At 38.8% G+C, this 26,129-nt stretch overlaps 1 protein-coding gene across 2 annotated transcripts; it reads right to left on the bottom strand.

Annotated features, from left to right (window-relative positions):
* Window positions 1-5,185: 5,185 nt before the first annotated feature.
* Window positions 5,186-25,503, bottom strand: LOC150098300 (clotting factor B-like). Of its 2 annotated transcripts, none has more exons than XM_090405293.1 (8): window positions 25,133-25,503; window positions 20,835-20,925; window positions 16,742-16,792; window positions 16,282-16,340; window positions 15,883-15,995; window positions 15,513-15,769; window positions 5,854-6,017; window positions 5,186-5,510 (listed from the first exon to the last, which is right to left on the bottom strand). In XM_090405293.1, the coding sequence occupies exons 2-8, from the start codon at window positions 20,920-20,922 to the stop codon at window positions 5,355-5,357; spliced, it is 888 nt and encodes a 295-aa protein (XP_090261419.1). In that variant the 5' UTR covers window positions 20,923-20,925; window positions 25,133-25,503; the 3' UTR covers window positions 5,186-5,354. The 2 variants fall into 2 exon arrangements, with proteins under 2 accessions (XP_090261419.1, XP_090261418.1); XM_090405292.1 differs by lacking the exon at window positions 25,133-25,503 and adding an exon at window positions 22,835-22,951.
* Window positions 25,504-26,129: the final 626 nt, after the last annotated feature.

Genomic DNA, 26,129 nt, shown 5'->3' with positions numbered 1-26,129 from the left:
GAATACTGTCACTAAACGAATCCAATCCAAAAAATGATTGCTAAGTAGCGAGGACAAGAAAGTAATAATTCGAAATCCAGCCCACCTCAGCTAGCAAGTTAGGCTTAATGATGTAGCAAAACCTTGAAGGGTTTAAACCCATTAAGACAAATGAACCGGCTGGTGAAAGTGAAATGCTCTTTTATCAGTTTTTTGCTGTTCATTTCGCATGAACAGCAAAAACCTGATCTGAAGCTTAAGACCTCCACTCTACCAAAGAGATCCTAGGAGTACATTTAAGAAACATGCATTGCTAATTAATACAGCAAATGGTTGTACAGATATGTCCTGTAAGATGCAGAACAATTATTGCACTAAGTACAATAATATGGTTCTTTTAAGCCTTTTAAACATTCAGTGTGAATGAATTCGGAGAAGGTTACTAAGCATAACCGTTCGACTCCTTTAAATTCACCATTTATTACTTTAATCTTTTAACTTAGTGTAAGAGAAAAGGAAGCATTCTCTGCTAAATAGATTCTCATCATGTCATATTGCGAAGATCCTTTCTGACGACCCTGAAATCGATAAACGTTTTTAACAGTGGGGAAACGATGGAATGGGGTATCTACTTTGTAGGACAGCTCAGTTCAGAATTATTCGCTTAATATCTCTTGTTGTTTAGGCCATCAGGTCAATCTGAAAAGATATGGGAAAGATCGCATCTGCGAGAACACTTACGCTTAAACATCCCACAATCTTGTTAGGTTATTTCAACAGTTGCTCATTCAGATGAACAACAAGTTAGTTCAGTTAATTTTAATTTTAATGATGCGCTTTGGTTGGAATGACCTGGTTTCGAATCAGCTTAGGACACGAAGAATCTCCATCTGGACTGGACCTTCCTTTTTATCGTGAGTTTTTGGCCCTTAGATAGGGATCGCAGGATATTCCTCTCTGAAACTTAGGTTTTCAGACACCTTTAGCAGCAGAATGCAACGGCGTTCACACAATTCCAACGCCAACAAATTCAGGATTACTTCAACGCTGCAGAAAGCCTTGCTTATTAAGATATACGAAAGAATTCTCTCCTGAACAGCATTCATTTCATGGTCAGGTCAGAATTATTTAAGCCACATTAGCTGATCTGAAAACTATTGGTGCGAAGAAAAAGTAAAACGAGGTAATCGCGAGGCATGTAACAGAACACGAATGCTTTCCATATTTCCCTAACACCGCAATATCACGTGATAGAATGAAATCAAACCACGCAACTCCACTAATTCAGGAAATCGCGTCGACTTCCAATAATAGTTTTAATTGCTTTCGAGTATTTAATTTAACATCTATTTTTCAGTTCTTACCCTGTTGCTTGGTGCGCAAGCAACTACGAGGACTTAGTAAAGCAGCGTCGAAGAGGAAGCCGCCTATCTGGTCTTCCTCGTCCTCATTCTCAGCAAAGCGAAGCTACCTGAAAAGAATACTCACCGAAAGGCGCCAAAACCACAGTTAACTGATCTTGAATTAAACTGAGAATTAAACGAAATCAGCATTTTTCTATAAAGAAGAGGGGAAAGAAGAACCTAATCGAGACGCGCACCATCCAGCGCTAATAATAAGGGACGAACGCTTCTTCGAAAAGCACTGCAGCCACCCAGAACCAGAAGAGTAAAACAAAGCGCTTTCATGGACGAGCAAGAAAGGTTTACTTGCCAAGAATCAAGAAATATTCCAAGAATTCTGACCAACCTGAGGTGCTGCCGTCTAGTGTGACTAAAATGAAGTTGACAAGTTTGCCAAAAATATTCCAAAAATGCTCACATTCTGAGATTTTAATTAGTATACAGCTTTAACATTACTGAATATAAATAATTTACCTTATGAGCTCTTCTGGCTGATGCGTGATTTCCGACCACATAACATGTCGAATCCAAAACCCCATAAGCAAAACAATGAAATGCTCAAGTAACAGCCGGCCTGGTTCCACCCTCCAGCGAAAAGGCTGCGGGTTCGAATCCCGCAGAGGCATGGATGTTTGTGATTGTCTGTGAAAATACTAGTGGCGGTGGTCGGCGGTAGATAGCGTTGGTGTAGATGATGAACGTAGTTGCGGTTGATGGAGACGGAGTGCTGTGGAGTGGGTGCCCTCCCTCGATGAGTCTTTGGACTCCCTGGAGGAGTTACGTAATAATAAATCAGTTGGAAAAATTAATTAATGGCGCCTTAGCCGGATCGAGCATGCCATTCTACTTCATAACGGTTGTTAATTTGGGGGTGAGAAAAGAAATCCTTCCTCTGTTTGCCCTATAATTTAGACCCCACTTCGCGCGCATTCCTACATTACTCAACCGACCTCCTAAGAAAGTAAAGCGCGTGCACTCCGAGGCTCAGAAAAGATCGCAGTTTGGTGAGTCCGAAACACTTCTCCCAGTCCAATTTGACTTTTCTCTTCTGCTATTACAAACTATTGGATTTCAGGTCGTAGATTTCATTGCCTCCGTCCCTGTGATCGCCGCGAATTCCCACACGACTGGCTTCCGTGAGCGTAACTGAAGTGAATCCTGTCGAGGTGCTTCACTGCAGCATTCGTTTTTCCTTGTTTCACGAGACTCGGCTGTGTCTCCATGCTGATCGTCCAACTTCCTCGTCAGCTAACAGGACAATCTCATGTTGACCTTCGATAACCTCACCCTTCTTAAATGCACTCGCCTTAAAAACGACACGAAATGACAAATTCAGGCTATTACTACGGACGGCAAATTGTGTGTGTGTGTGTGTGTGTGTGTGTGTGTGTGTGTGTGTGTGTGTGTGTGTGTGTGTGTGTGTGTGTGTGTGTGTGCTCCCCGAAAACACTGTTTCGGTGACTCTGCTTCATTTTAAAGGAATTCGTTAAAATTTTTGACCGATTTTTAATACGCTGCGACGTTTAAATTTGTGTCGCGCCTCGACAGAAATCTTGACTGTGAAGAATTAGAATTAATTTCGTTTAAACTGGTCTTTTTGTTTGTTTGTTTGTTTTCGTGCTGAGATTACTTCGTTTAGGGAACGAAATCTCTCTCTCTCTCTCTCTCTCTAGAATGGGGTATGCCAAAGGTACTGTTGAAATGAGGTGATTCCTAAGATCTTTTCTGGAGTCCAAACACAAGAAACAACAAATGGTTTTACTTTATTTTCATTTTTTTAAATTATTTTTACTTTTTTTAAGGAAGATTTCTCGCATCACTTAATCATGTTAAATGTTCAGGATCTTATGGGGGCCGCATTATTAAAAGTTCAGGACCGCACAAGGCCCGCTGGTTGAACACTCCTCGTGTAAAGGGTGGTGTAAAAAGTTATTGAAATAGCCTTCTGGTTTGCAATCAACACACAAAAAATATTTCTTCCTGTCGTTACCCTTGTTCTGTTCTGCTAAATGACAGTCGAATGTTCATCTGTGTGCATAGATGTGTCTTCATAGAATAGTCGCAGAGATGACGAGCATCCCCTTCCTCCGCGGTAGCTTGGTCTGTATAGATAAAGCTCTATGGTGAGAAGTATCGGGATTCGATTCCTATCCTCGACCGGAAGGAAATTTATAAGGATCCCGCTGATCGTGAGTTAGTCTCATGAACAGAATGAAGAGCGGTTTGGGTTTTTCAGCCACAAAAATTCGCATTATTGTATCATTACAGATTTCGAAAGAGGTGTGATCATAGGGCGCTTCGGTTGTGGCTTATGCGTGCATGATATTAGTAAAATACTGCATTATCCACAAACGAATTGAAAGCCATATTAACAGCTAATGGAAAAGTGTGGGGATGTCAATTCGGCTTAGAAATGCCAAGGAACTAAAGGATGCTCAGTAGGGTTGGTATGAAATCGTTGTAATTTAATGTGGAAGAGATCAACAGGAACATCTGGGGAGTTCAGGGTTTCTCATTAATGATTGAACAGTATTAACGATACGTCCTGCATACAGACTCGTTTTCTGCAGAAGGACATCGGTGTAACACCTTTGTACATCATCAGATGCGGTATGGTAGCTTTGTTGCTCAGTGATGTGTCTCGTCAGTCCATACCACGTGGTCCTGTTGAAGACAAGACACTCAATTCATCCAGCAGATTGGCGGTTTATTCCTTCCTCATTTCCTAGAAACTTCCCTTCTATTACTGTTCTGAGAAATCCTCCTTCCATCCTATTAATGTGTCCAAAGTATTTAAGCTTTCTTCTGGTGATATCTTTAAAGAGCCTTCAAGTTCTGCCGATCCTTTCCAGTACCAATTCATCTGACTGCCTTTCAGTATATCAAGCTATGGTGCTGCAGCCTTCTATAACACTATTAATGAAATGAATGACGTGTTAATGAAACTTTCATCATTCCTTCACAGAAGATGGAATGAAAGGAATAAAAGAGAAGATAATTTCTTCTGAACGCCATTTCATGAGATGAGACATTTCTAGGATTCAGAGAATCTTTGTGGGATATTTTTTATTTCAACTGTTGCATTTCATAACAAAGAATATACACGCATGCGTGCTTGGAATAGTAAGTTTTTCTCGTCAGTATGTTGCGCAGATGCGCACATCACCTTTTCCCAAATGGAGTAGCCCGAATGTCCACAGAGCGCTGCACGCAGTCCGACCGGTTAAACTAAGCAACTTACTGAACAGTATGAGGGAACCTCTTGAATCTTACAAGCTCCTCGACTTCCTTTTATCTCTCTAATCATCTCCTTATTGACCTCAAGGTCGCGTTCTTTCTTTGACCTCAACGCGTACTTCCTTGTGTCTCTTTAAGCTGTATTTCGCACTTAAAGATTTTCTTCGTACGTCATTCATCCCATTCACGTCATCGTATTCTTTGTTTTTATTCCAAGACATTCCTCCTAAATTCCTCAAGCCTACCCAGACTAAGAGTGCACTGACACAAAATTTATTTGTCGCAACGTACGGAGCATGCGCAATCATTGGTACATCGTGTCTCCACCAGATGAGGAACATTGCTGAAACTTTCCTATTTGAACGATTACATGCGAAAATAAACTCTAATATGAGGTTTAATTATTTATTCTTTAATACTGATTTTAAAGTCCGATAGAGAAACTGACAAGCTATGCTTGTGTCTGTTTGAAGTGCAATACAAGGTCTTCCGCGATAAACACAGAACGTATTAAAAGAGATTAAAAATAATTCACCAATAAATTGCAAACAATCACTCAAGTCAAATACTCTTATAGAAAATCTGATTTATTACATAAATAATTTACGATGCAGTGTTCCTGTTTGGCTGTCATCGCACATTCTGTGGCTGAGCAATCCGTTCTGTGAGCTGATAAGTTTGGAATCCCTATCGGAGCCCTCATCTTGCTTCCTCTGTGGGTGGGAAGAGTTCGGCCTATTTGGTGTTGTCCGCAATCCACTTGAGATAGTGCGTCACTCTGGTGTATATCCCTGGGAAACCCCGTTCTGCGCATCTGTATCCGAATGAGACGATTCCAAATATTGTCCACGTAGTGCCTTGTTGCATCACCAGAGGGCCTCCGGAGTCACCCTGCAAACACAGCCCAAAAACAATTACCCGAAGTGAATTCATTTGACTCGAACTTTTATGCAAATCACTCGCATTTCTTAGTCGGTTATTATTTTAAACAACTGTTTTTAAATTCCATGGGTTCATATTAATAATAAAATAGTTATGCGATAGTTTAGACAAACAGAATAAGAAATACCAAGAATTTTCTTACAGGGAAAAGTAAGTAAGGAATAAGCTTATGAACACTCTCAAGTGATCGCAATTAAATTTATTTCGTTCATTTTTTTATTGCAACAATGAAATAAATCCGACGAACGTAGCGAAGCGAGTCTAAATAGCGACTGGACAGAAGTGAACTTACCTGACAGGCGTCTTTCCCTCCTTCGGAGAGCCCCGCACAGAGAAGGCCTTTCGTTATTCCTTGGGGAAACGTCGATAAGGATAAGCGGCTGTAGGAGTTGTTGCACTCTTTGTTAGGAACCACGGGGATGGTGACTTCCTGCAGGACGTTGCTGCTCCTTCCCCCTGTGCAGGAAACGTATCTTGGGTTAGTGCTGCTAAGACATCGCCATTAATGTTCTAAACAGACAGAAAGTGTGCGTGTGTCGTTTATGTTTGCGATAGACGTAAAAGAGATTTAATACCTCCGATCTTTTGTCACTTATTAAAAGAATGTCATTAGACCGAAAGAGTATAAAAAGAAAGAAAGAAAAATCAAAATCGACACAAGTCATGATGTTTTGTTTCTTATATAGCTGATGCTATGCGATGATATAAAATTGTAAATAAATTAGAATTAATTTTATCAGTTAGTAAATCAATTGTCTTCATTTTAAATCGTTATCTTAAAATCTTTATCTCATATTTTAATCTTTATTAATTTAATATTTAAAATTTATTGAAATTTAATATTATATTTATTATATTTCATATTTAAATCTTTCTCTTATATTTTAAATCCTTTATTTAACCTTAATCCCTTATTTCATCATTTTTAAAGTATAATCTTACAAGTTGATCTTAATAGTTATTAATTCCATGGCTGAATACAGTTTTATTTAATTGTATTTAATTAAAATTAATAGCTAAATAACTGCAACAGCAATTAATTTGCGCTTTATTTTATACAACCACATTTAAACATTCTTAATTATTTTATTTTATTTTATTATTATTATTATTATTATTATTATACAAAGCAGAGGGCACGTAGGGAACGTGTAGCGTTCGCATGGTCGTATCGCTTGTCCCGTTTTTTATAGTTTTAATGTGGTTCTAACTCCTGTTTCTAATTTAAAAGTGCCATATCACACTGAAGACAGTGATATATAATTATCGAAATCGGCCAAGTGGAATCCCAAATCTAAGTGTGCTGAAAATTGAGCACAGTTCACTAACCATGGTCACTATGAGCATAGAACAAAGGACGTCGCCATCTTTACAGTTGCTCAAGGGAAGAAAGGTGAGTCATGAAGTGCAACAAGTGCCTGAAGGAGTTATCGTCCGACGGAAGTCATATAACCTGCAGGAAATGCCTTAGGAATCTTCACTTTACATGTTCCGGACTTTCAGAAACAACATGGCAACGCAAATCCAGTGCCAAACGAGAGGAATGGAAGTGCCTATACTGCAGAGAGGAAAAAGAAACGCCGCCACCCACGACGCAACTGATTACGCCGGAGGCAGAATCGGACGATGAACTGCAGACAAAAAAATACCAGTGAGTTTATGATTTGAGTTCTGTAAATTTATTACTAGAAAAAGGTTTAGAGTATATAAAATCCAGCTTAGTCGATCTTGTCCAAGAACTCTTTGATAAACAGAACGAACAAATAACAAAAAATAGAAAATTAGCGAATATGAAGAGTTTGTTAAATTTCATAATACAACAGCCGAAGAAGTCTTACAAACGGTAAAAGACATTAAAACCAGCATCAACGTACTAACTGATAGGAAGCACAAATTGATAAAAACACATCGAAACTCCGTCAAGAATTTAATTCCCTGAAACTACAATACGAAGTTTTAAACCAACAACAACAACATAAAGAAGACCTTGTCATAAACGGTCTTCCAGAAATTGAATCCACAGAAAATCTCAGAGACGTAGTTTTAAAGTTAGGCCATGCAATTGACATCCCCCTAGAGCATAATGATATTCAGACTATAAATCGGTTTCCCAGGAAGAACAGAAAACAGGGCTCTCCACGACCCGCACCAGTCATAGTTGGTCTGACAAGCAAGGCTACAAGAGACAATCTCATAAAAGCCAGCAGACTGAAAACACCAGTTGTCAAGAACTTAAACTCATCAAAGACAATACACCACTCTTTCTATATGAGTATTTAAGACCTTTCAATCAGAATCTTTTGTACCAAGAAAGAAAAGCAGAAAAAAAAAAGTTATAATTTGTTGTGGATCAAAGACGGCAAGATACGCTTGAGAAAGTCACAAACTTCAAAGTCTATATAAATAAAAAGCTCGGAAGACATAGATAAGTTGCCAGAGTGAAACAAAAGACTCCAATTTAGTTCAAAAAGAAGACCTCAACACAACAAAAATGAATGTGAACTATCAGATAGATTTAATTACACCAGAATACATCAGCAATTGTACTTTCGAATCGCTTGATGCATGGAAACAACACACAGTACAAGCGAGAGGTCTCTCAATCGTGCATATTAACATCAGAAGCATTCGAAAACTGTTACAGGCTTATCTGAGGAATTACACTGATATTATTGATATATTGATTCTTACAGAAGTATCCATAACTAATGACGAAGCGACTGCTTTCCAAATTCCAGGTTTCCAACAAAATAGATCATGCCGCCAAACAAAAAGAGGGAATGGAATATTTTATTTATCGAACTTAAATTAATAGCAAACGAAACTGCCTATCAATTTGAGCGTGCTGAAACCCTTTGCCTTGAAATCACTAATACCACCAATAGACAGCATCCCATAATACTAAATGCAATTTACTGGCTACCAAACCAAAACATGATAAAATTCTTGCATGAACTCAATTGCTGGCTTTCACGCCAAGAAATATGCTCAACCGAACACCTAATGATAATCGGCGACATAAACATAAATATTGCAAACGAAAACCAGAACAACACTGTACAATACCCAGACACACTATCCATGTATATCTAATATCAACAATAACATCATGTACTAGAGAAGAAATATTCGGAAATATTATCACTGCTTCCTGCCTTGATCATATAAACGTACGAGCACCACCAAATAGTTACACTGCATCAGTCATAAAGTGTAAAGTAGCAGACCATTACTTCACCGCTCTAAACCTGCACACCAAGATAATATCAATGCAATGTCCCACAGAAGAAAAGCGAGAGAAAACAATAATAGACGAAGAAATAGTCAACCATGAAATAAGAAAAACAGACTGGGAACACCTGGCATCAGATTCAGCAGATATCTTATACAACAACATTAAACTCACACTGGAAGAAATATATAAGAAAGCTACAAAGAAAGTCAGAATTCGCTCAAAAACCACACAAAATCCTTGGATAACAGTAAACTTTATCTTAGAAATACACAGAAAGGACGCTCTATGGAAAGAATTAAAGCGATATCCAAATAACTCAGCTTTAACAACTTAATATAAGATAATAAGGAATCGTCTTACAACACAAATCAGAAATGCTAAAAGAAACTACTACTACAGAGACAAATTAACTTCTGCACAAAACAACATAAAACAAACCTGGCATCTGATCAATGAGATGCTAGATTGTGTTCCCAACACCACCGCCTCCGAAACCATAAAACACAGCTTCATGAAAGACGCAAAACCTATCCAACAACTAGCAAATGACTTTAACCAATACTTTGTAGAATTCCATTCAAGAACTACACAGAAATATTCCCCAATCCCAAAACGTGATCCTCCACTTGGACCCTAATCAAAACAAACATTATGTCTGTTTTGATTATGGTCCAAGAAGCAGAACTTCTCTCTTTAATACATCAAATCAAACCAAACAAAGGCCCAGGAATTGATGGTATAAGACCTAAGGATATCAAGCAACATGCAACTAGCTTAGGTCTTGTGCTACTTCTTCTTATTGTGCTATCTTCTATCGAAGGTCAGCGACCATCTTGGCGAAGAAACTGCGATCTTGTGTTAATCTGAACAGTTGTGCACTGCTCTTTCCTGTCCACGTCTTGATGTTGTCAAACCATGATATTCTTTTTCTTCCTCTAGTTCCTTTGCCATCAATTCTTCCTACCAAAATAGTTTGTAGAAGTTGGTATTTGCTGTTTCTCATGATGTGTCCAAGATATGATGTTTTTCGTTTCTTGATTATTTGTAAAAGATGTTTAGCTTTGCCAATGGATTTTAAGACATCTTCATTGGTAATTTTTTCTGTCCATGATATCTTTAGCATTCTTCTGTATAGCCACATCTCAAATGCTTCGATTTTCTTGATGGTTGTCGCCTTCAATGTCCATGTTTCAACTCCATAGAGCAGAATAGACCACACGTAGCATTTCAGCATTCGGCATCTGACTTCCATGTTTAGGTCTTTATTGCAGAATAGTGTTCTCATTTTCATGAAGGACTGCCGTGCAACTTCAATCCTTGTCTTTATATCTATTTCTGGATCCCACCGTTCGTTAAGCCAGCAACCAAGATATTTATATCTTGACACTTGATCAATATTTTTCCCATTGAGTGTCAGTTTCATTGATGAGACTGGATGTTTGCTGATGATCATGTATTTTGTCTTGTTGATGTTTATATTTATTCCCATTCTTTGGCTTTCTATGTATACTCTGTCAACGAGTTTTTGGAGATCCATAATGTTATCTGCAATTAGCACGGTGTCATCTGCATATCGCAGGTTGTTAACAATTTTTCCATTTATTGTGATTCCCTCTGGACATTCTTCCAATGCTTTTTTAAAGATTACCTCTGCATATATGTTGAACAGGAGTGGTGAGAGCACACATCCTTGTCTCACTCCTCTTTTGATGTTAATATCACTGGTGGTAATGTTGTCTAATTGAACGGTAGCTGACTGATTCCAATACAGATTTTTTATTAGTCTTATGTCTTGTTCGTCTAGCCTTATTTGTTGAAGGATTTCTATTAAGTTGGTGTGTCTGACTTTGTCGAATGCTTTTTCAAAATCTATGAAACACATAAAGACAGATTTCTGTTTTTCTATGCATTTTTGTATCAATATTTGGGTACAGAAAAGGGCCTCTCTAGTACCAAAACCATTCCGAAAGCCGAATTGTGTTTCACTTAGAGTTTCTTCACTTTTTCTATAAATGCGATTCTGAATTACTTTCAAAAATATTTTTAATGTTTGGCTCATTAGACTAATAAGTCTGAAGTCACCACAGGAATTCGCTTTGGGTTTCTTTGGGATAGTGATAAATGTAGATTTGAGCCAATCTGATGGAAATTCATCACTTTCATATATTTTATTAAATAGTTTTTCAAGAAGTTTGATGTTATCTGGTTCGATTAATTTTAAAAATTCTGTTTGCACACCATCTGGTCCACTGGCTTTTCCTGTTTTACTTGTTTGTATAGCATTCTCTATTTCGCATTTCATGATTGCTGGTCCTTGAATGTTATCTTTTATATTTATAGGCTTCTGTCTAGTATCATTGAAAAGTTCTGTTACATATTTTATCCAAATCTGTGCTTTATTCTCTTCTTCTAGAACTATTTTTCCATTTTCGTCTCTTAGAGACACTATTTGCTTTTTCCTCAGTTTTCCGGAAATTTCGTTGATTTTCTTATACAGATTGAAATTATCATGTTGTTTCTGAAGCAGTTCAATTTCAGTACATAAATTTTTCATCCAATTTTCCTTGGCTTCTTTTATTTTTTTCTTGATGATGTTATGTGTTTCTGTATACCTGGCTAGGTCTTTGTTTTTATACATTCTTCTTGTATCAATAAGAGAAAGAATCTCATCTGTCATCCATTCCTGTTGTTTTATATTATTCACATAACCTACTTCTTCAATACTTGTTGTTACGATGGCATTCTTTAAGCTATTCCAAAGGATTCCACACTTTTATTTTCTCCTATGTTAATCTGTTGTAATCGTAGGTTAAGCTGTGACTTGGCGTTTTTATTTATGTTCGGGTCTTTCAGTTTTTCTACATCAATTTTCTTTTTCTTCTTTTGTGATTTTTTAGCTGATTTTAATCTAAGACGTATTTCTGCAACTATGGGATTGTGGTCTGATGAGATATCTTCTCCAGGATAAGTCTTTGCACTCTTTATACTACTGTGGAATCTTTTATTTATCAGTATATAATCAATTTGATTTCTGACAATATTATGTTGGTTATCTTGAGGTGATTTCCAAGTGTACAGTCTTCTGGGTGGAAGTTTAAACCAGGTATTTGCTATTGTTAGATCTTCTTCCTGACAGAATTGGACTAGGCGATCTCCTCTGTCATTTCTGGTGCCTAAGCCATGTTCGCCAACAATTTCTCCATCACCCTTCTTCCCACTTTTGCATTGAAGTCACCCATCACTATGTTTATATCATGTTTCTTTGTTAGGTTTTTAATCTCTTTTAGGTGTTCATAAAACTCTTCAACATCTTCTTCACTTTTGTCAGCTGTGGGTGCATAAGCTTGGATGATATTTATGTTAACGAGGTTTCCCTTAAGTTGTAACAGCATTATCCTTTCAGAAAATGGAATTCAATTTATTACTGATTTATTCATCTACTATTACAGCTACACCATGTCGATGTTTGTTCTCATCATTCCCAGAGTAATACATTGTCATATTATCTTGTTGACACTTTCCAGATCCTGGCCATCTTGTCTCGCAAATTCCCAAAATCCGGATGCCCAGCCTCTTCATTTCTCTTGTGGCATTTCTTAATTTGCCAGCTTCATACAGAGTTCTGACATTCCAAGTTGCTATTTTAAAAGTGGACACCATTTTGAGCCCGGAGATTCTTCGCACCCCTGTCCCATTTAAGGGACGCCGGGAACTTGGGGCCAATTGTAAGGGTTTGCTCGCCATGGTGGTTGTTCTGGAGATAAGGTAGAGCAGTAGTTTCTCCATTTGCTTTCTGCTCCGCAGTATTACAGACGTACACAATATAATCATATTGCCATCTGCAAATCTCTGATTACAAGCTTTTCCGTCATCATTTGGCTTCAACCTTGTGTCAGTACTGACAATGCTGCTTCCCAATGTCAGGGGCGGTAAACCCAGTAGGTACTTATTTAATGGCGGCACTACTCGCCATGTCACCGAGTTGTCATTGGGCTTTGTGAGGTTTTAAGTGAGACAGAGTTACCGCTTCTGCTCTCCCACGCCCTGATAGCTCAGTCGCTGTTAGTCCACGGCTGCTTATTCGCCAGATTGCTCTGCTTATATCGCAGCCAACCTCCATATCTGAAGGCTGTTCCCCGATCCGCCACCTGGGGACGCACCCGGTAGTAGTCAGCTCTGCCCTTATGCTACTAAAATTAATAAATAAAATATTTAAAACAGGACAAATACCAAGTATGCTAAAGACCGCCATAATCACACCCATATACAAACATGGAAAAGAAATTTAATCAGCAATTACAGACCCATAGCAACATTACCAATTATCAATTAAATTATGGAGCGGATCATACTGAAGAAACTCACAGCATATACAGAGACCTTCATATCATCCCCAAAAACACAATATTGTTTTCAGAAAAATAAGGGAACAGCATCTCTCTTGGAAGACTTTGCAGACGTAATTAATACCGCCTTAGACAAAAACAAAATTGCCATAGCAATCTTTATCGATCTACCTAAAGCATTTGATACACTCACACATCAAATCTTGTTAGAAAAGCTGAGGCATGTTGGAATAGACGGGCCTCTTCACAGGTGGTTTACAAACTACCTTCAAAATAGAAAGCATATCACACGTATCGGGTCAAACCGAAACAGAGAGCTACAAGTAACACTTGTGGAATGCCACAGGGAGCTGTACTCTCCCCAACTCTATACAATATTTACATGCATGATATTAATCAGCTACCCCTCAAAGGTAAGATACTCCGATACGCAGACGATACAGCTATAATATCCATCCATAATAATGCAAGCATAGACCAAACAAATATGCAACATGACATAAATCTGATCATAGACTGGCTCACGAAAAACTCCATACACCTAAACTCAGAAAAGACAAAATTAATGATATTCAGAAATCCACTGACTCGACCAGTTGATAAGAAATATATAACCATCCATCTTCCACTCTCCAACATAAAAAACACACAGAACAGCAAAAGCACTACAATCACTCAGGTTGAAACAATACAATACCCTGGAATTTACTTCGATGCAGATATGAACTGGAATAGCCACATAAACCATCTACGCAACAAACTCCGAACAATAAGTGGCAAACTCTACAGGTTAAAAGACATAGTTCCCATACGCATAAAAACACTAATATACGAAGCATTATGTGCCAAAATATACTAAGATACGCTATAACAACGTATGCTTGCTGTGCATCACACAAATTAAATAGATTAATGTCGCTATAGTACCAAATGATAAAACTGATATTTTGAGAAGAAAGAGAAAATAACGACCTTATAAACATTGCAATGTCAGAACACAAAATACTGACAGCAGAACATTTATGTCACTATGCAGCTTTGCTAAAACATTATTTCGATGCCAACTACGGGACAGTCAGAAATACATACCGTATAACAAGACCTCAGACTACTAATTATATCACATATAAATACAGTAATCACTATTGAAAGGCCACGCGAAACTTCTACATCCCAGACATGATAAACAAATTACCTTTTGAATACAGAAACCTTACAAACTACAATAGCCTGAAAAGAGCTCTAAGGACATACTACGAACAAGAAACACGCACCCAAAATACCATACAAACTTAATGAAACACAATACATTCGTTCAGGCTTTCAGTTCAGTGATGCATCAATACATTCCAAATTCGTGTGTGTGTGTGTGTGTGTGTGTGTGTGTGTGCGTTAGCACAGCAAACAAACCAATAAATAATAACCAAGTGATGTCATCCTCAGATAAACTTACAAATAAGCTTCGAGGATGAAAGCAGAGAAAACCCATCTCATCCAACACAAAAAAAAAAAGAAAAAAAAGTATGTATCACATATAAACAAATATAAGCAATGTTGTATCATATGTAATCAAATTGTATGTAATGTAATAATAAAAAAAAATTTTAAATAAAAAAAAATTATTATTATTATTATTATTATTTGTTGTTAATGTTGAAATATAAATGTAATAGATAGAATATAGAAAAAAAAAACTAGTATATATATTTATACAAATTTAATCCATAACCAATATTGTCAAAATGAAAGAGATCACTCTTAGCATATTATATTAATCACTGTAAATATGTATGTGAAACAAAAAACGTAAAATACAGTGTTATTATTAATAATAAAAAATATTATTAATGTTATTTCGAATTTAAAAATAGTATTGTGAAAAAGTGAAATGAATCCACTCAGCATTCCCTGCTGATACCAAACAAGAAACTCTGAATAGAATTTGAGAATTAATTGAACTGCAGATGAAAATAAAAATGTAAATGACAAAATGCTGAAAAAAAATTATGTATATTTATCTAAAAAAAATTATTCCACAACCAATATCGTCAATATGAAAAATCTCTCTCTCTTAACACACGAAATGAATAATTGTAAAGATGTATGGAAAAATGGAAAATACATTGTTGGTTATTATTATTTATGTATTTAAATAAGACATTCACTTAACATTAAATACTGAATATTTGTAGTGAGCAAAAATGTAATAGTAATGCTTCAATTGTATATTTGTAAATATTTTGTATAAATGAAGAGGATAATAAACTTTGTTAATAAATAAATAAATAAATTATTTAACAAAATGACCGTAAATTAAAAGGGCAAAAATCTCTCATTGTGATCGTTAAAAGCTACATTGGCGCCACCTACCGAAAGAAGTGTCTCCCCATCCGGTGACCGTGACCGAACGGCCGTCGATGTTCGCCTTGGCCATTTGCGAAGTGGGTAAACACACCGGCCTAATCCTTTCCGTGTACGGAGCAGCCTTTTTGAGGCGTATCACCGCGATGTCGTAATAGTTCCTTCTGGAGTTGTATCGCGCGTGCACCTTTATGCTGTCGATGGCATATTCGGTGCCGTCTTCACCGGTGTGAGCTCCTAAACGCACCACGAAGCGAGAAGGGCTGCTGGAAAGAAAGAAAACAAAAGAAATCGTGGCCCACCAAAGAAGTGAAGAAAACCTAAACGCGAAATACAACAAAGAGCTCAAAAAAAAAATAATAATAATAAATTCACTTACGATCTCGAGCTGCTGGGAAAACAGTGGGCAGCTGTGAGGATGTACTTGGGAGCGATGAGAGCGCCCCCACACAAAAAACTCTTCTTTCCTCTTCCGACTTTCATGATAGCGGCCTGCAAGAAAAAATCCAGTCAGGCTGAACTCAAATCGCATTGGAAACTAATCGAAGATGAACAGGGAGTGAAGATTGGGTGGGTGGAGCATAAAACCAACAGACCCGCATCACTTAGCCAAGTCTGCGGGCTGTCGTCGCCTCTCTCTCGATCCTGAGATATTTCGGAAGTTTCTGATCGGGCACACTCGGCAGTTGTGCCTCTCAGTCCGCTCCTACAACGCAAGCACGCGAAACAGCGCTGGTTTTACTCGCCACTCATCCAATCCTTTGAGATGCGCACTTACCATCCAAGGCCACGAATAAGGGACTGATATTTTGCCACCTACGACCGTTGGTCGGAATACTGAAAAAACAAGAATTAAAAAACTATTAGCTCTCTGAAATTGGTTTTTATTATTAACTTATTTCACATTTAAAACGTTAAAGCGTAAATTATTTATTATTGTGCCAAGAAGCAAAAGATTAAACGTGTTCCGTTTCCGATGGCGCATGCTCAAATGACATTTGAATGATTCTTGTTCTTTTTAGCGGAAATTACACATCGATAACTTTTGTTTCTTTAAAGCAACTGCATAGATGAGAGAGATCACCGACACAACGGAAGATACTAATGAAGGATCATTAGTAGCTTGTTTTTGTTTTTTTTTACGCTAGGACATACTAAAGAAACACCTTCTTTTTGTGCCGAACATGATTTTAACACTCAAATACTTTTATTATTTAGTTATACAGGAAAAGACTCACCACCTCTGCTAAATCTTCCTGATGTAGTTCTCGTTGGTCTAAATCCGCAGCCTAAAAATAATTAAAATATAAATAAATAAAATAATTAAAATAGGAAAGTAGATGTAAATATATGCAAAGAATCACACACACAAATAAGAACGCATTTATTCTCTAAATATGAGCTGTTTTTATCTGAGAAAGTGTTTCTACTTTCACTGTTCTGATTCCACCTTATGAGCATGGACATCTCTCTCTCTCTCTCTCTCTCTCTCTCTCCTGCATGTTAAAGTGTCTCGTAAAGTAAAACTTGGGTTCACGCGGTTATCCTAGTGGCTTTACGCTTCGCAACAATACAGCAGGGGAAGGAGTGTCCTAGGTTCGATTCCCGTAGACGACATGAGGAGCTTAAGGATCTTTCTCACCCATAGCCAAGTTAGCCGGTCTTGGGCGTGCACAGCACGGTTTCCCCCCAAGTTTATCTGGGGGTTTTCATCCCGCAAGCAGGCAAAAAGGCCCAGTGAACACATGCTGCTAAAGTCCAAAAATACATCCCCCCACTCCTCTCAGCGGCAGGCCGGCTGGGGGGGGGGGGAGTTGTACTAACAATCTGGTATCTATGTAACACGCGCATCCTGCAATGGAAGCGGGAAACATGTGCGGGGGAAGAAGTAAAGGAAAACTTGCGATGCTACCATGCATCCCTTGGGACAACATTTGCAATTTGTGTGTCTTAATATTAGTAGAGGGCCAAAACAATCGGGAATGACTTCAGGGGCTTACATTGCCTTCCCTGTAATACGTATGGCGGGGGGGACTTGAGGAAGTAGAAATTCTAGTAACCAAATAGAAGGCGTTTCCTAGATGTTTCCCCCTCCTCTCCAAGGAGAAGCTTTGCATGTGCAACTGAATAAAACCGACCTTGGATATTCCATTATTTCAATTACCAATTAGGATTAGGAACATAAGATGGCATTAATAGTATTCTCGTCTACGCATGCCAGCTATAGTTCGTACTAATCTTCCGGCGCAGGTAAAGATACAACAAGTTATTTCTATAAAGTTAGAACAACAGAAAGGCATAGATTAATTCATTCGTTCATTTATGTATTATTTTGAACGAAATCTGTAGTACATTTAATTTTTTTTTTTTTCAAAGAACTGATTGTGTTTAAATTTAGACCCGTCGATAAAATTTCTTAATTTGATTTGTTCCATTTCAATTTCAATTAATGTTTGGTGTGCGCTTTGGAATGCACAGCTCAGACTTGACAATATCCGAACCAAGTTGCATTCAATAGGACGAAGGGGAAAGGATGAAGCGATTTCAACTCGTGGCGTAATTTCCTTCCAACGAAGCATCTAAGAATGATGCAAGGTCCAATGACCAGAAGCGGTGCTTTCGTAAACGAGGGCGAAGCGGTCGGTCACGGCAGCCGCTCCCGGCGTAGTTCAAGGACTTGCGCCCTTTTGTTCTCAAGTGACCTTGACACCTGACCCGAAGGAGAAGTTGTCGTTCAATAGACAGCCGATTGGTACTTAGGAGGGGGGGGGGGTTAAGGGTGAGTGTTGACTAAACTTGAATCTGAAGTGTGTATTCTCTTTTTGGAGTGAGGATGTGGAAGTTGAAATTTTTGGAAGATTTGTTGATTTCTGTAGTAGAAGATTTGGCAGATGAGAAAGAAGTGCAACTTACTGTCAGTCAAAATGCGGATCGGATTTTTATTCGATCGGGAATAACCTCCGCATCTCCTTTCCATGTGAATGACGAGACCAGCTTCCAACTGCTTGCTCTGATGCGAATTACAGAAATCACCCACGCTGGAATGAACTCCCACTCCATCCGGGCATTAATAACAGTTTCCAATCAACTGTGAGAAGGCATAAAACCTATCGGAAATGGCTCGAACGAACTTCAGCTGCATTCTCAGTCTACTTTGCAACCGTAAAAATAGAGTGCCAAGTCTGAAAAGACTAAATGGATAACCTCCCTCTTCTCTGCATGGCATTTACGCCTTCTGGTCTCTTGAAAAGTTCGAAATTTTAGTCTTTTCTATTAAGCCTCCGTAGCTCAGTCAGTATAGGACAAAGTCCTTCGGTCGGAAAGACCCGTGTTCGATTCCCGTCAGGCGTGAGGAACCTTCCTCTTGTCTCTTTCGACTAAAGGTGAGTTAGCCGGTCTCATACCGGGGTAGGGTTTTATCACTCTGAAACTTAAGTTGTTGTTTTCTCTCTCTCTCTCTCTCCATCCACTCCTTCGTATTCTCCATTTCTCGGAATCGCCTTTTCCGTGTCATTCTTCATTTCCTGAGGAAAGCCTGGAAGTTGCGACAAGAAATCCTTCGTTTCCTGTTAAAAGAAAACATCATCACGACGTTTTTCATCCGATTGTTTCGTTTCGTTCTAAAACTCGATTTCTGATTTCGTCACAGCATTTCTTTGTTTACTTGAGATGCATCTTTCTTATCGTCTTGTCCCGGGTTCGTTTCATATTAAATCCGACAGCCGAGAAGATGGCTTCGTACAAACTCACTTAATGCCATGACAAGGCAGTTAAACCTCTTTCCACCACGTGCTATCATTGCCAATGCGTAGAAAAGAAAGAAAGAAAAAAAAATTCTCCACTCAATTTCAGCTTAATAGTTCTCGTAAAATGTCTTAGGTGTCCGAGAGGGGAAAGGACATCCTAAAACCTCTTTAGCCTGTCCACCCTAAAACAAAGACCCCCCCCCGCCTCCGTGTCATTCTTCATAAAGTGATTCAGTCCGGGTTGTGTTGAGACAAAAGCGCTTTTATTGCTTTTATTCGGTTGTCATTACAATTTGGCAAACTTGTTTAAAAATAGTTGTAAAAACGTGTTCGGTCCTGCTGGATTTCCAGCCGATATAAATTCAAAAAGGCACGTTTTACGGCATGCATGGGTGCACCTCTGTTGCGGGAATGCGATGACGAGTTATTCTTAAGGATTTCTGGAATTAAGACGAAGCAATTAAGCCCAGTTGGAGTAGCGAGTTAAGTTTGTTAAGGGATGTTATTCTCAAACCCGTACTCCGGATTTTGAAGGCTCAACGTTTGGGAATGAACCAACGCTCCCACCTCGAGATGACATCGGTGAGCTCACCAAACCTCTTTTAAGCATTCCGGGTGTCCTAAATGAGAGTTGAACAAATGGGTAATTCTAACTGAAAGAGAAAACGGACTTGTCCTTGCTATTGCAGTGTGGAGGAGATGTGCATCTTAAAGCAGTTCGAAGTATGGTAGAATAGTGTGTTGGTCAAGCTTCGTGAATACTAACTACAAATAAAGAAAACCCAATGCTGGTCGAAGCACTTTTGTCGCACTCCAAAACTATCAAGGAAACACTGAAGCAGAGAGATGAAAGATGAAAGGGCGTAATCGAGTCTCAATTCAAGAAATCAGTTCTGAAGATTTCTTGAATTGGTTTTCCTGACCGATTCTCTGATCCAGACTTTGCTCCGTTGGATTTTTTCCCGAAATAATTCACGCAGAATGATGAAACGGAAAAGTTCCTTGCAGAACTCTTCGAATAGAAACACAAAACTTCAGTTCTCCTGTAAACAGATCTAAATGGGAATTCTTTTTCTTCAGTTTGGCGATCTCCTCCTCGTACCACACCAAAGCATCATCATCAGCCATTCTTGACACTTTTTAGAGAAGGAAATGTCCTTCTGCTCCTGTGACTGTTCTTAAAAGCCACGTTCCAACATTAATTCGAACTTCTGTTATCACTGGATTGGGCAAAGTGTTGTCGTCCACGTGCTGCTCTCTCCTTCTCCAAGCAATGGGGAACTCCTTCGATGACACACCTAATATTACTGAAACGTTTGACCCAATTAATGAGTGTCTGACACTTTTCATCCACCACAGATCATCTCGTTCTTATCCAGCTCTAGAAGGAAGTGGAGTATTAATTTTTGCTCTTGTTCATGCAAATTCTTTTATCTCAACACAGTTCAGGACAGCCCATCCCGTCCTCTTCAGGTGTATAAAGATGCTGCTTCTTCCAGACCAGTCCTTCATAATAGCGAGTTGTATTTTCCAAAAGGTTTCGTTTCGAAATAACTGTTGAGAAATTAATGACTGCTACACTAACCTTGTGTATTGACGCCGAACGGTATGCATATCATCATCATCGTCATCATCATAAGTGCTGACGTTACTACGGTTGCCCACGTGACCATCTTCTGTAAAGAAATGAACAAATGGTACACATCAGATTGAACGTCTACCAAAGTTCTGATTAACATATTTAAATTAAAATATAGAATGAATTAGGGTTTTTATAATTCAAAATAAACTCTTTTCATACTTCAAAATTTGAAATGAAAATTAAAGTCGAGAAGTTATTTAGAATGTGCAGAAGTTTTTATAATCGAGATGGATGACCCAGAATCAGCGAAAGAGCGCACAGGCTTGTGGAGATGTTTCAGTGAAGGGCGAGGAATTTACACACTTAATGAACGACTTGAAGGGGACGACGCAAATGCACGGGATTTAAACTAATAAACTCCCGCAGTCCAATTAACGACTGAAGAGACAGCAATTGCAGGAGTGGGTTAAGTTTGGATTAATTGCCAGATTTTTGTAAAAAATTGTACGCGAAAGGAATTACAGTGATGTGAAAAGAGACCAAATAGTAAGGATGAACAGAAGGAAAAAATATTGTTTGTAAACAAGGGCCAAAATTGAAGCTGATGACTCGTGAAGTTCGGCTGTGCGAGTTTCACAGTCGCCTTAACGAAAGTCCCAGTCGACTGATTGAAATGTAAATTCATAAATCGTGACGACATCAAATTAAGAATGTTTTGGAGGATGGGGGGGGGGAGGATTTCGCAGGCAAAAAGTGAGAGACACACAGGACAGTCATTGAATGAGTTTAGAATGCATTAATCGTATTTGACAGCGGATGATTTTAATATCCTCGTTGTTTGACGACGAACAGGAAATGTGTAGGAACTGCCACAGTTGATCCTTCGTGCATTTTTAAAGGGATTTTGATGAAGTAAATTGAGTGGGGGGAGTGGATTGGGGCTTCGAATTTAATCGCAATATCAGCGGAATCGAGAACATATCGGGTATTACCCAAGAGGCATCAAGTGGGGATCGTGTTTGATGGAAGATGTGAAATTAAGTTTATCACCATCCTCTCCTCTCCTCTTCGTTTCATTCCTCAATCGATGGAAAGTGATCGCAGCACTGAAAAGAAAGAAATTGGAAAGGTTAACACTAATTCGAAATGCCTTTTTTAAAAACAGTACTCAAATCGAAAAGAATTGAGTGCAACCAACACTTCCCGAATAAATGCGATTCTGCTCAGTTACGGAAAATTTTAATCAGCATTCTGCAGGTCATTCAGAAAAGAAATACTGCTTGAGAACGATTTGCCTAACCAGCAAGAAGAAGGAAGAAGAAGAACGAAGTGTCGTGTCAGGTGGTTTGGTAATCGATTAGCTCTAAGTCAGAGAGAGAGAGAGACCATCTCCTCTGGCAGATGGGACATTCCACTTTTGGTCATCTTCAATAAATCGCCGAGTTTAGGAAGTGAACCTTCCCGGTGGAGAAGGGTCAGCGAAGATGGACCAGTAGGAGTCTTCGCATTCTAGCAACACGAAACGAATATTAATTAGAACGGCATCGAGTATATTTGTGAAAGAGGTAACCTTCTCAAGGGCACAGCATGAAGGGGGATCGGTCAGGGCAAGCCTGCTTAATTTTGGTGGTGAAGCAACAAGGGACAGAGTGATACCTGTGATGGGAGATTTTGGAGAGGGGATTTGAGCAAAGCCTTTGAGAGTGTTCCGCTTAAAAACCGACTAATAAAATGTGCCCGTACTAGATCGACAAACAACCGAAGTTCATTTTTATATTTCGGATGGAATGGACTTCGGCAATGGGTTTCAGAAGCGGAAAGTTAATGCGATGATTTTAAGAAAGAATTGGATGTCGGTTAGTTAGAAGCCTGACCGCGCTAATCACAGGATTTGCTGATTACAAACTTATGAAGAATTATCTAAATTTGAATCTAAACCTGTCAATATCGATCTTTCGCGCTTTTGTATGAGTATATATGTAAAGAAAAAGTACAAAACTTACACAGAGCAACTGCTGGAAACCCGAACATGACGTCATACGCTTTGGTTTGACTTCCTGTGTTTTGACTTCCTCCACGTGTTCGTTTCCCAAGATTAAAAGTATCCCCGCACTTAAAAGCACTTCGTCATTCCTATAAATCGTTACAAGAAGGTGAGTATTTCTTTTTATTTAAAATTATCCTTAATAGCATCATCATGAAAAATACAGCATTTAATAGCTTCTATATATTTCTTCTGAAAAATATAGCATCTTCAATTCTTCCTTATTAGCTCTTATATATTTCTTCCTTCTTGCCAGGTCATCGTCAGAGAGAGAGAAGAAATGATCTGTCTCAACATTCAAACTGACACAAGCAACGCAGCTTTGGTTTACTCATCCGAAGCTCTTCACCACTGATTAAATGGGAGAACACGCACTTTGGCACTTCAAAGGAAACAATATTAGTTTTTGTTAGTATTTTGTTAATGTGCGTAACACGTACTACCTTAAAAAATCTTATTACTCCTTAATGGCTTTTAATAATTTGTGCATGGAAATGCCCTTAAAAGAGGCCATCAGCTAATTTCACAGCTACACACCATCAAATGGAAATGTTATTTACGAACAGTAGTCAGAAATTGGATTAGATGGTAAAGACATCAGGATCATTGAAAACTTGTTGATGGCATTATTACAGACCCCATTAACATCAAACGAGGAGTAAGGCAAGGATCTGTGCTGTCACCTCTTCTTTTTAACATGTACTCAGAAGCCATATTTCAAAAAATCTTAAAAGGAAGAGAGGAAGGGATTAATGTAAATGGTGAAATCATCAGTAACATCCGATATGCCGATGATACAGCTCTTCTGGCTGACAATATTCAGGATCTTCAAAATCTTCTGGAACTAATGAAAGAAGAGAGTGAAAAAATGGGATTAAAAATAAATATCACCAAAACTAAATTCATGGTCATAAGCAAGAAACCAATTCTTAATTCATCACTTTCTTTAAATGGGAAACGAATAGAAAGAGCGACAAAGTTTAAATATCTCGGATGCTGGTTAAATGAAGAATGCAATCAGAAATGGAAATAAGAATTGAAATGGCAAGAAATACCTTATTATTCTCTTGATGTAATCAACACTGTGTAACCACAACTTAAACTTAGAGCACGCATGGTTAAATACTATGTATGATCTATACTGCTGTATGGGGCAGAAACCTTGACCTTGAAGACAACATCAATAAAATAACTTGAAGCCTTTGAGATGTGGTTATACAGACGAATGTTATAAATTCCATGGACAGCAAAAACGTCCAATCAGGAAGTACTGGAACAAATGGGGAAATCACGAGAACTTTTAGATACCATAAAAAGAAGGAAACTGCATATCTTGGTCACCTGCTTCGTAATGAAAAATATAAAATACTTCAATTGCTTATAAAGGGGAAGATAAATGGAAGAAGAAGACAAGGAAGATGAAGAAAATCTTGGCTGGAAGACATCAGACAGTGGACTGGCATGAGCTCTGAGGGACTGTTTAGAGTGGCTGAGGATCGCCCAGAATTTGCCAAGGTGGTCGCCGACCTCCGATAGGAGATGGCACTCAAAGAAGAAGAAGTCAGAAATCGAGATTAACTCCCTCTGGTGGGGATGAAAAATTACAGAAATCAAGCATCAGCTGCTTTTACATTTTTAAAAACTTCAAAAATACTGAGTGGCTCTCATACACCTCGAAAATATTTCCTCATCGCTCCCCCCCCCCCCACCGGGTGCACTCGCAACTATCTTTATTTATGCAGTCAACTTTCATCGACCTTCCGAATGGTGTTTGTATATAATGCACACTAGCACTCCCCCCCACCCTTAAAAACCGTTTCGAATGTCGTGCCTTCTGATATAAACAAATACAACACCTAACCTGACGAAGCTTAAATTTGTCAAACAACGTCTGTCGTTGCTTTCGAATTTCTGAAGAAGCAACTACGTAGAGCTATAGATCAGCACCTTAGGATGTTAATCTCACGATTATGTTTATTTTAATTGCGTGCGCTTTTCTGGCCTCTTTGACTCCTTTGAGTGATAAAAAACCTCCACTTTTTCGGGACTCGATGACCCCAGATATTTCACTTTCGGTTGCAATAGTTCGATAGAGTTTTCTGGTCTAATCGAGTCCCGAGGTTAGGCGTTTTAGGAAAGATTCTAATCCAGGCCGAAGGGTACGTTACGCATGCGTACTGCATTACAGTATTCTCAAAACAGATTTTAAGAGACTGTTTTTGATAACTAAATAAAATAAAAGCACTGCGATACTTACGGACTCTTTTGGAAATCAAATTCGACTTTGTATGTGTTGAAAATATTTCGTTGCCCCCCTCCAGAAAATCTCGCGCGTGCAGGTGGAACCTTTTAACGTTCTGACGACAGAGCAACCTTCACAACAAAACAATCTGAAGCGATCTCTCTATCTTCGTCTCTGTGCACGCTACTTCCGCGACGTTGCGTCGTTCTCTACCGCCAACAGGCACCGCAGTGGACTTCTGTTCGGAAACGAGTGCGTGGCGAAATGCTCCTCACTTCCCCTCAGCAAGACCTGCTGCGGAATTTCCCACCGAATGATGAGGTCACTCCTGTGGGCTATGCAGCGATTGGTGAAAAGTGCGGGTGGTTCTCTGGGAGCAACGCGCACGTTCACCGCGGAGGGAGCGGAAGAAATGGTCGCCTACTTGAAAAAGGAAGCAGAAAGATTGGAGACTGCTTTGTCATTAGACGATTGTAGAAGACTTCCTTCGTCTGTACGACTACCCTTATTCAGGCATGCATGAATAAGGGTAGAAGTGCCGACAGAGAACTCGTTAATTCATAGAGACAATCGAAAGTGTGTTTCATTTTCGCAATTCCCTTAACTACTGAGGCTGGGGCTCGAAGGGGGGGGGGAATAAAAGATTGTCATTTCTGACTTTAACGCACTGACCTTCTGAACTTCGTCCATTGTTTAACGTTTAGGAAAAAGTATTTTTGATTTTGTCGTCAAAAGAATCAGCTCGTTTCGGCGCCGAACTTGATCGCGTCGGCCATCCAGGGATTTTCCATTTTGAATTGCAGATCTTCCTGAAGACTCTCAATCTGCTTGTCTAAAATGTCTTTCTTCATTTAAAGAAATCTCCGCGTGTTCTTGAAACTCGTTTTTCTGATTATTAAATTACCGTCATCATCGTCATGCATCCCAAGGATTTCGGTCTCTTACGCTCGGTTCTGCTTTCGGAACAACCGCTGGGAAGTCTCTACAAGGACGATTTATACCGAAGTTTGCA

The sequence above is a fragment of the Typopeltis vanoorti genome, chromosome 15 (assembly GCF_054136105.1).
Source record: "Typopeltis vanoorti isolate ZY-2024b chromosome 15, IOZ_Tvanoo_1.0, whole genome shotgun sequence".
In the NCBI taxonomy this organism is placed as follows: domain Eukaryota; kingdom Metazoa; phylum Arthropoda; class Arachnida; order Uropygi; family Thelyphonidae; genus Typopeltis; species Typopeltis vanoorti.
This window is presented reverse-complemented; position numbering and strand designations above follow the sequence as displayed.

Excerpts from the sequence above, each read along its gene's own strand:
- LOC150098300 (XM_090405292.1), bottom strand. The coding sequence starts at position 22,870 with ATGACGTCATGTTCGGGTTTCCAGCAGTTGCTCTGT. Across the intron at positions 16,341-16,741 it reads AGGAAGATTTAGCAGAGGTG|TATTCCGACCAACGGTCGTA; the intron begins GTGAGTCTTTTC and ends TTGTTTTTTCAG. Across the intron at positions 5,511-5,853 it reads GAGGGAAAGACGCCTGTCAG|GGTGACTCCGGAGGCCCTCT; the intron begins GTAAGTTCACTT and ends CTGTGTTTGCAG.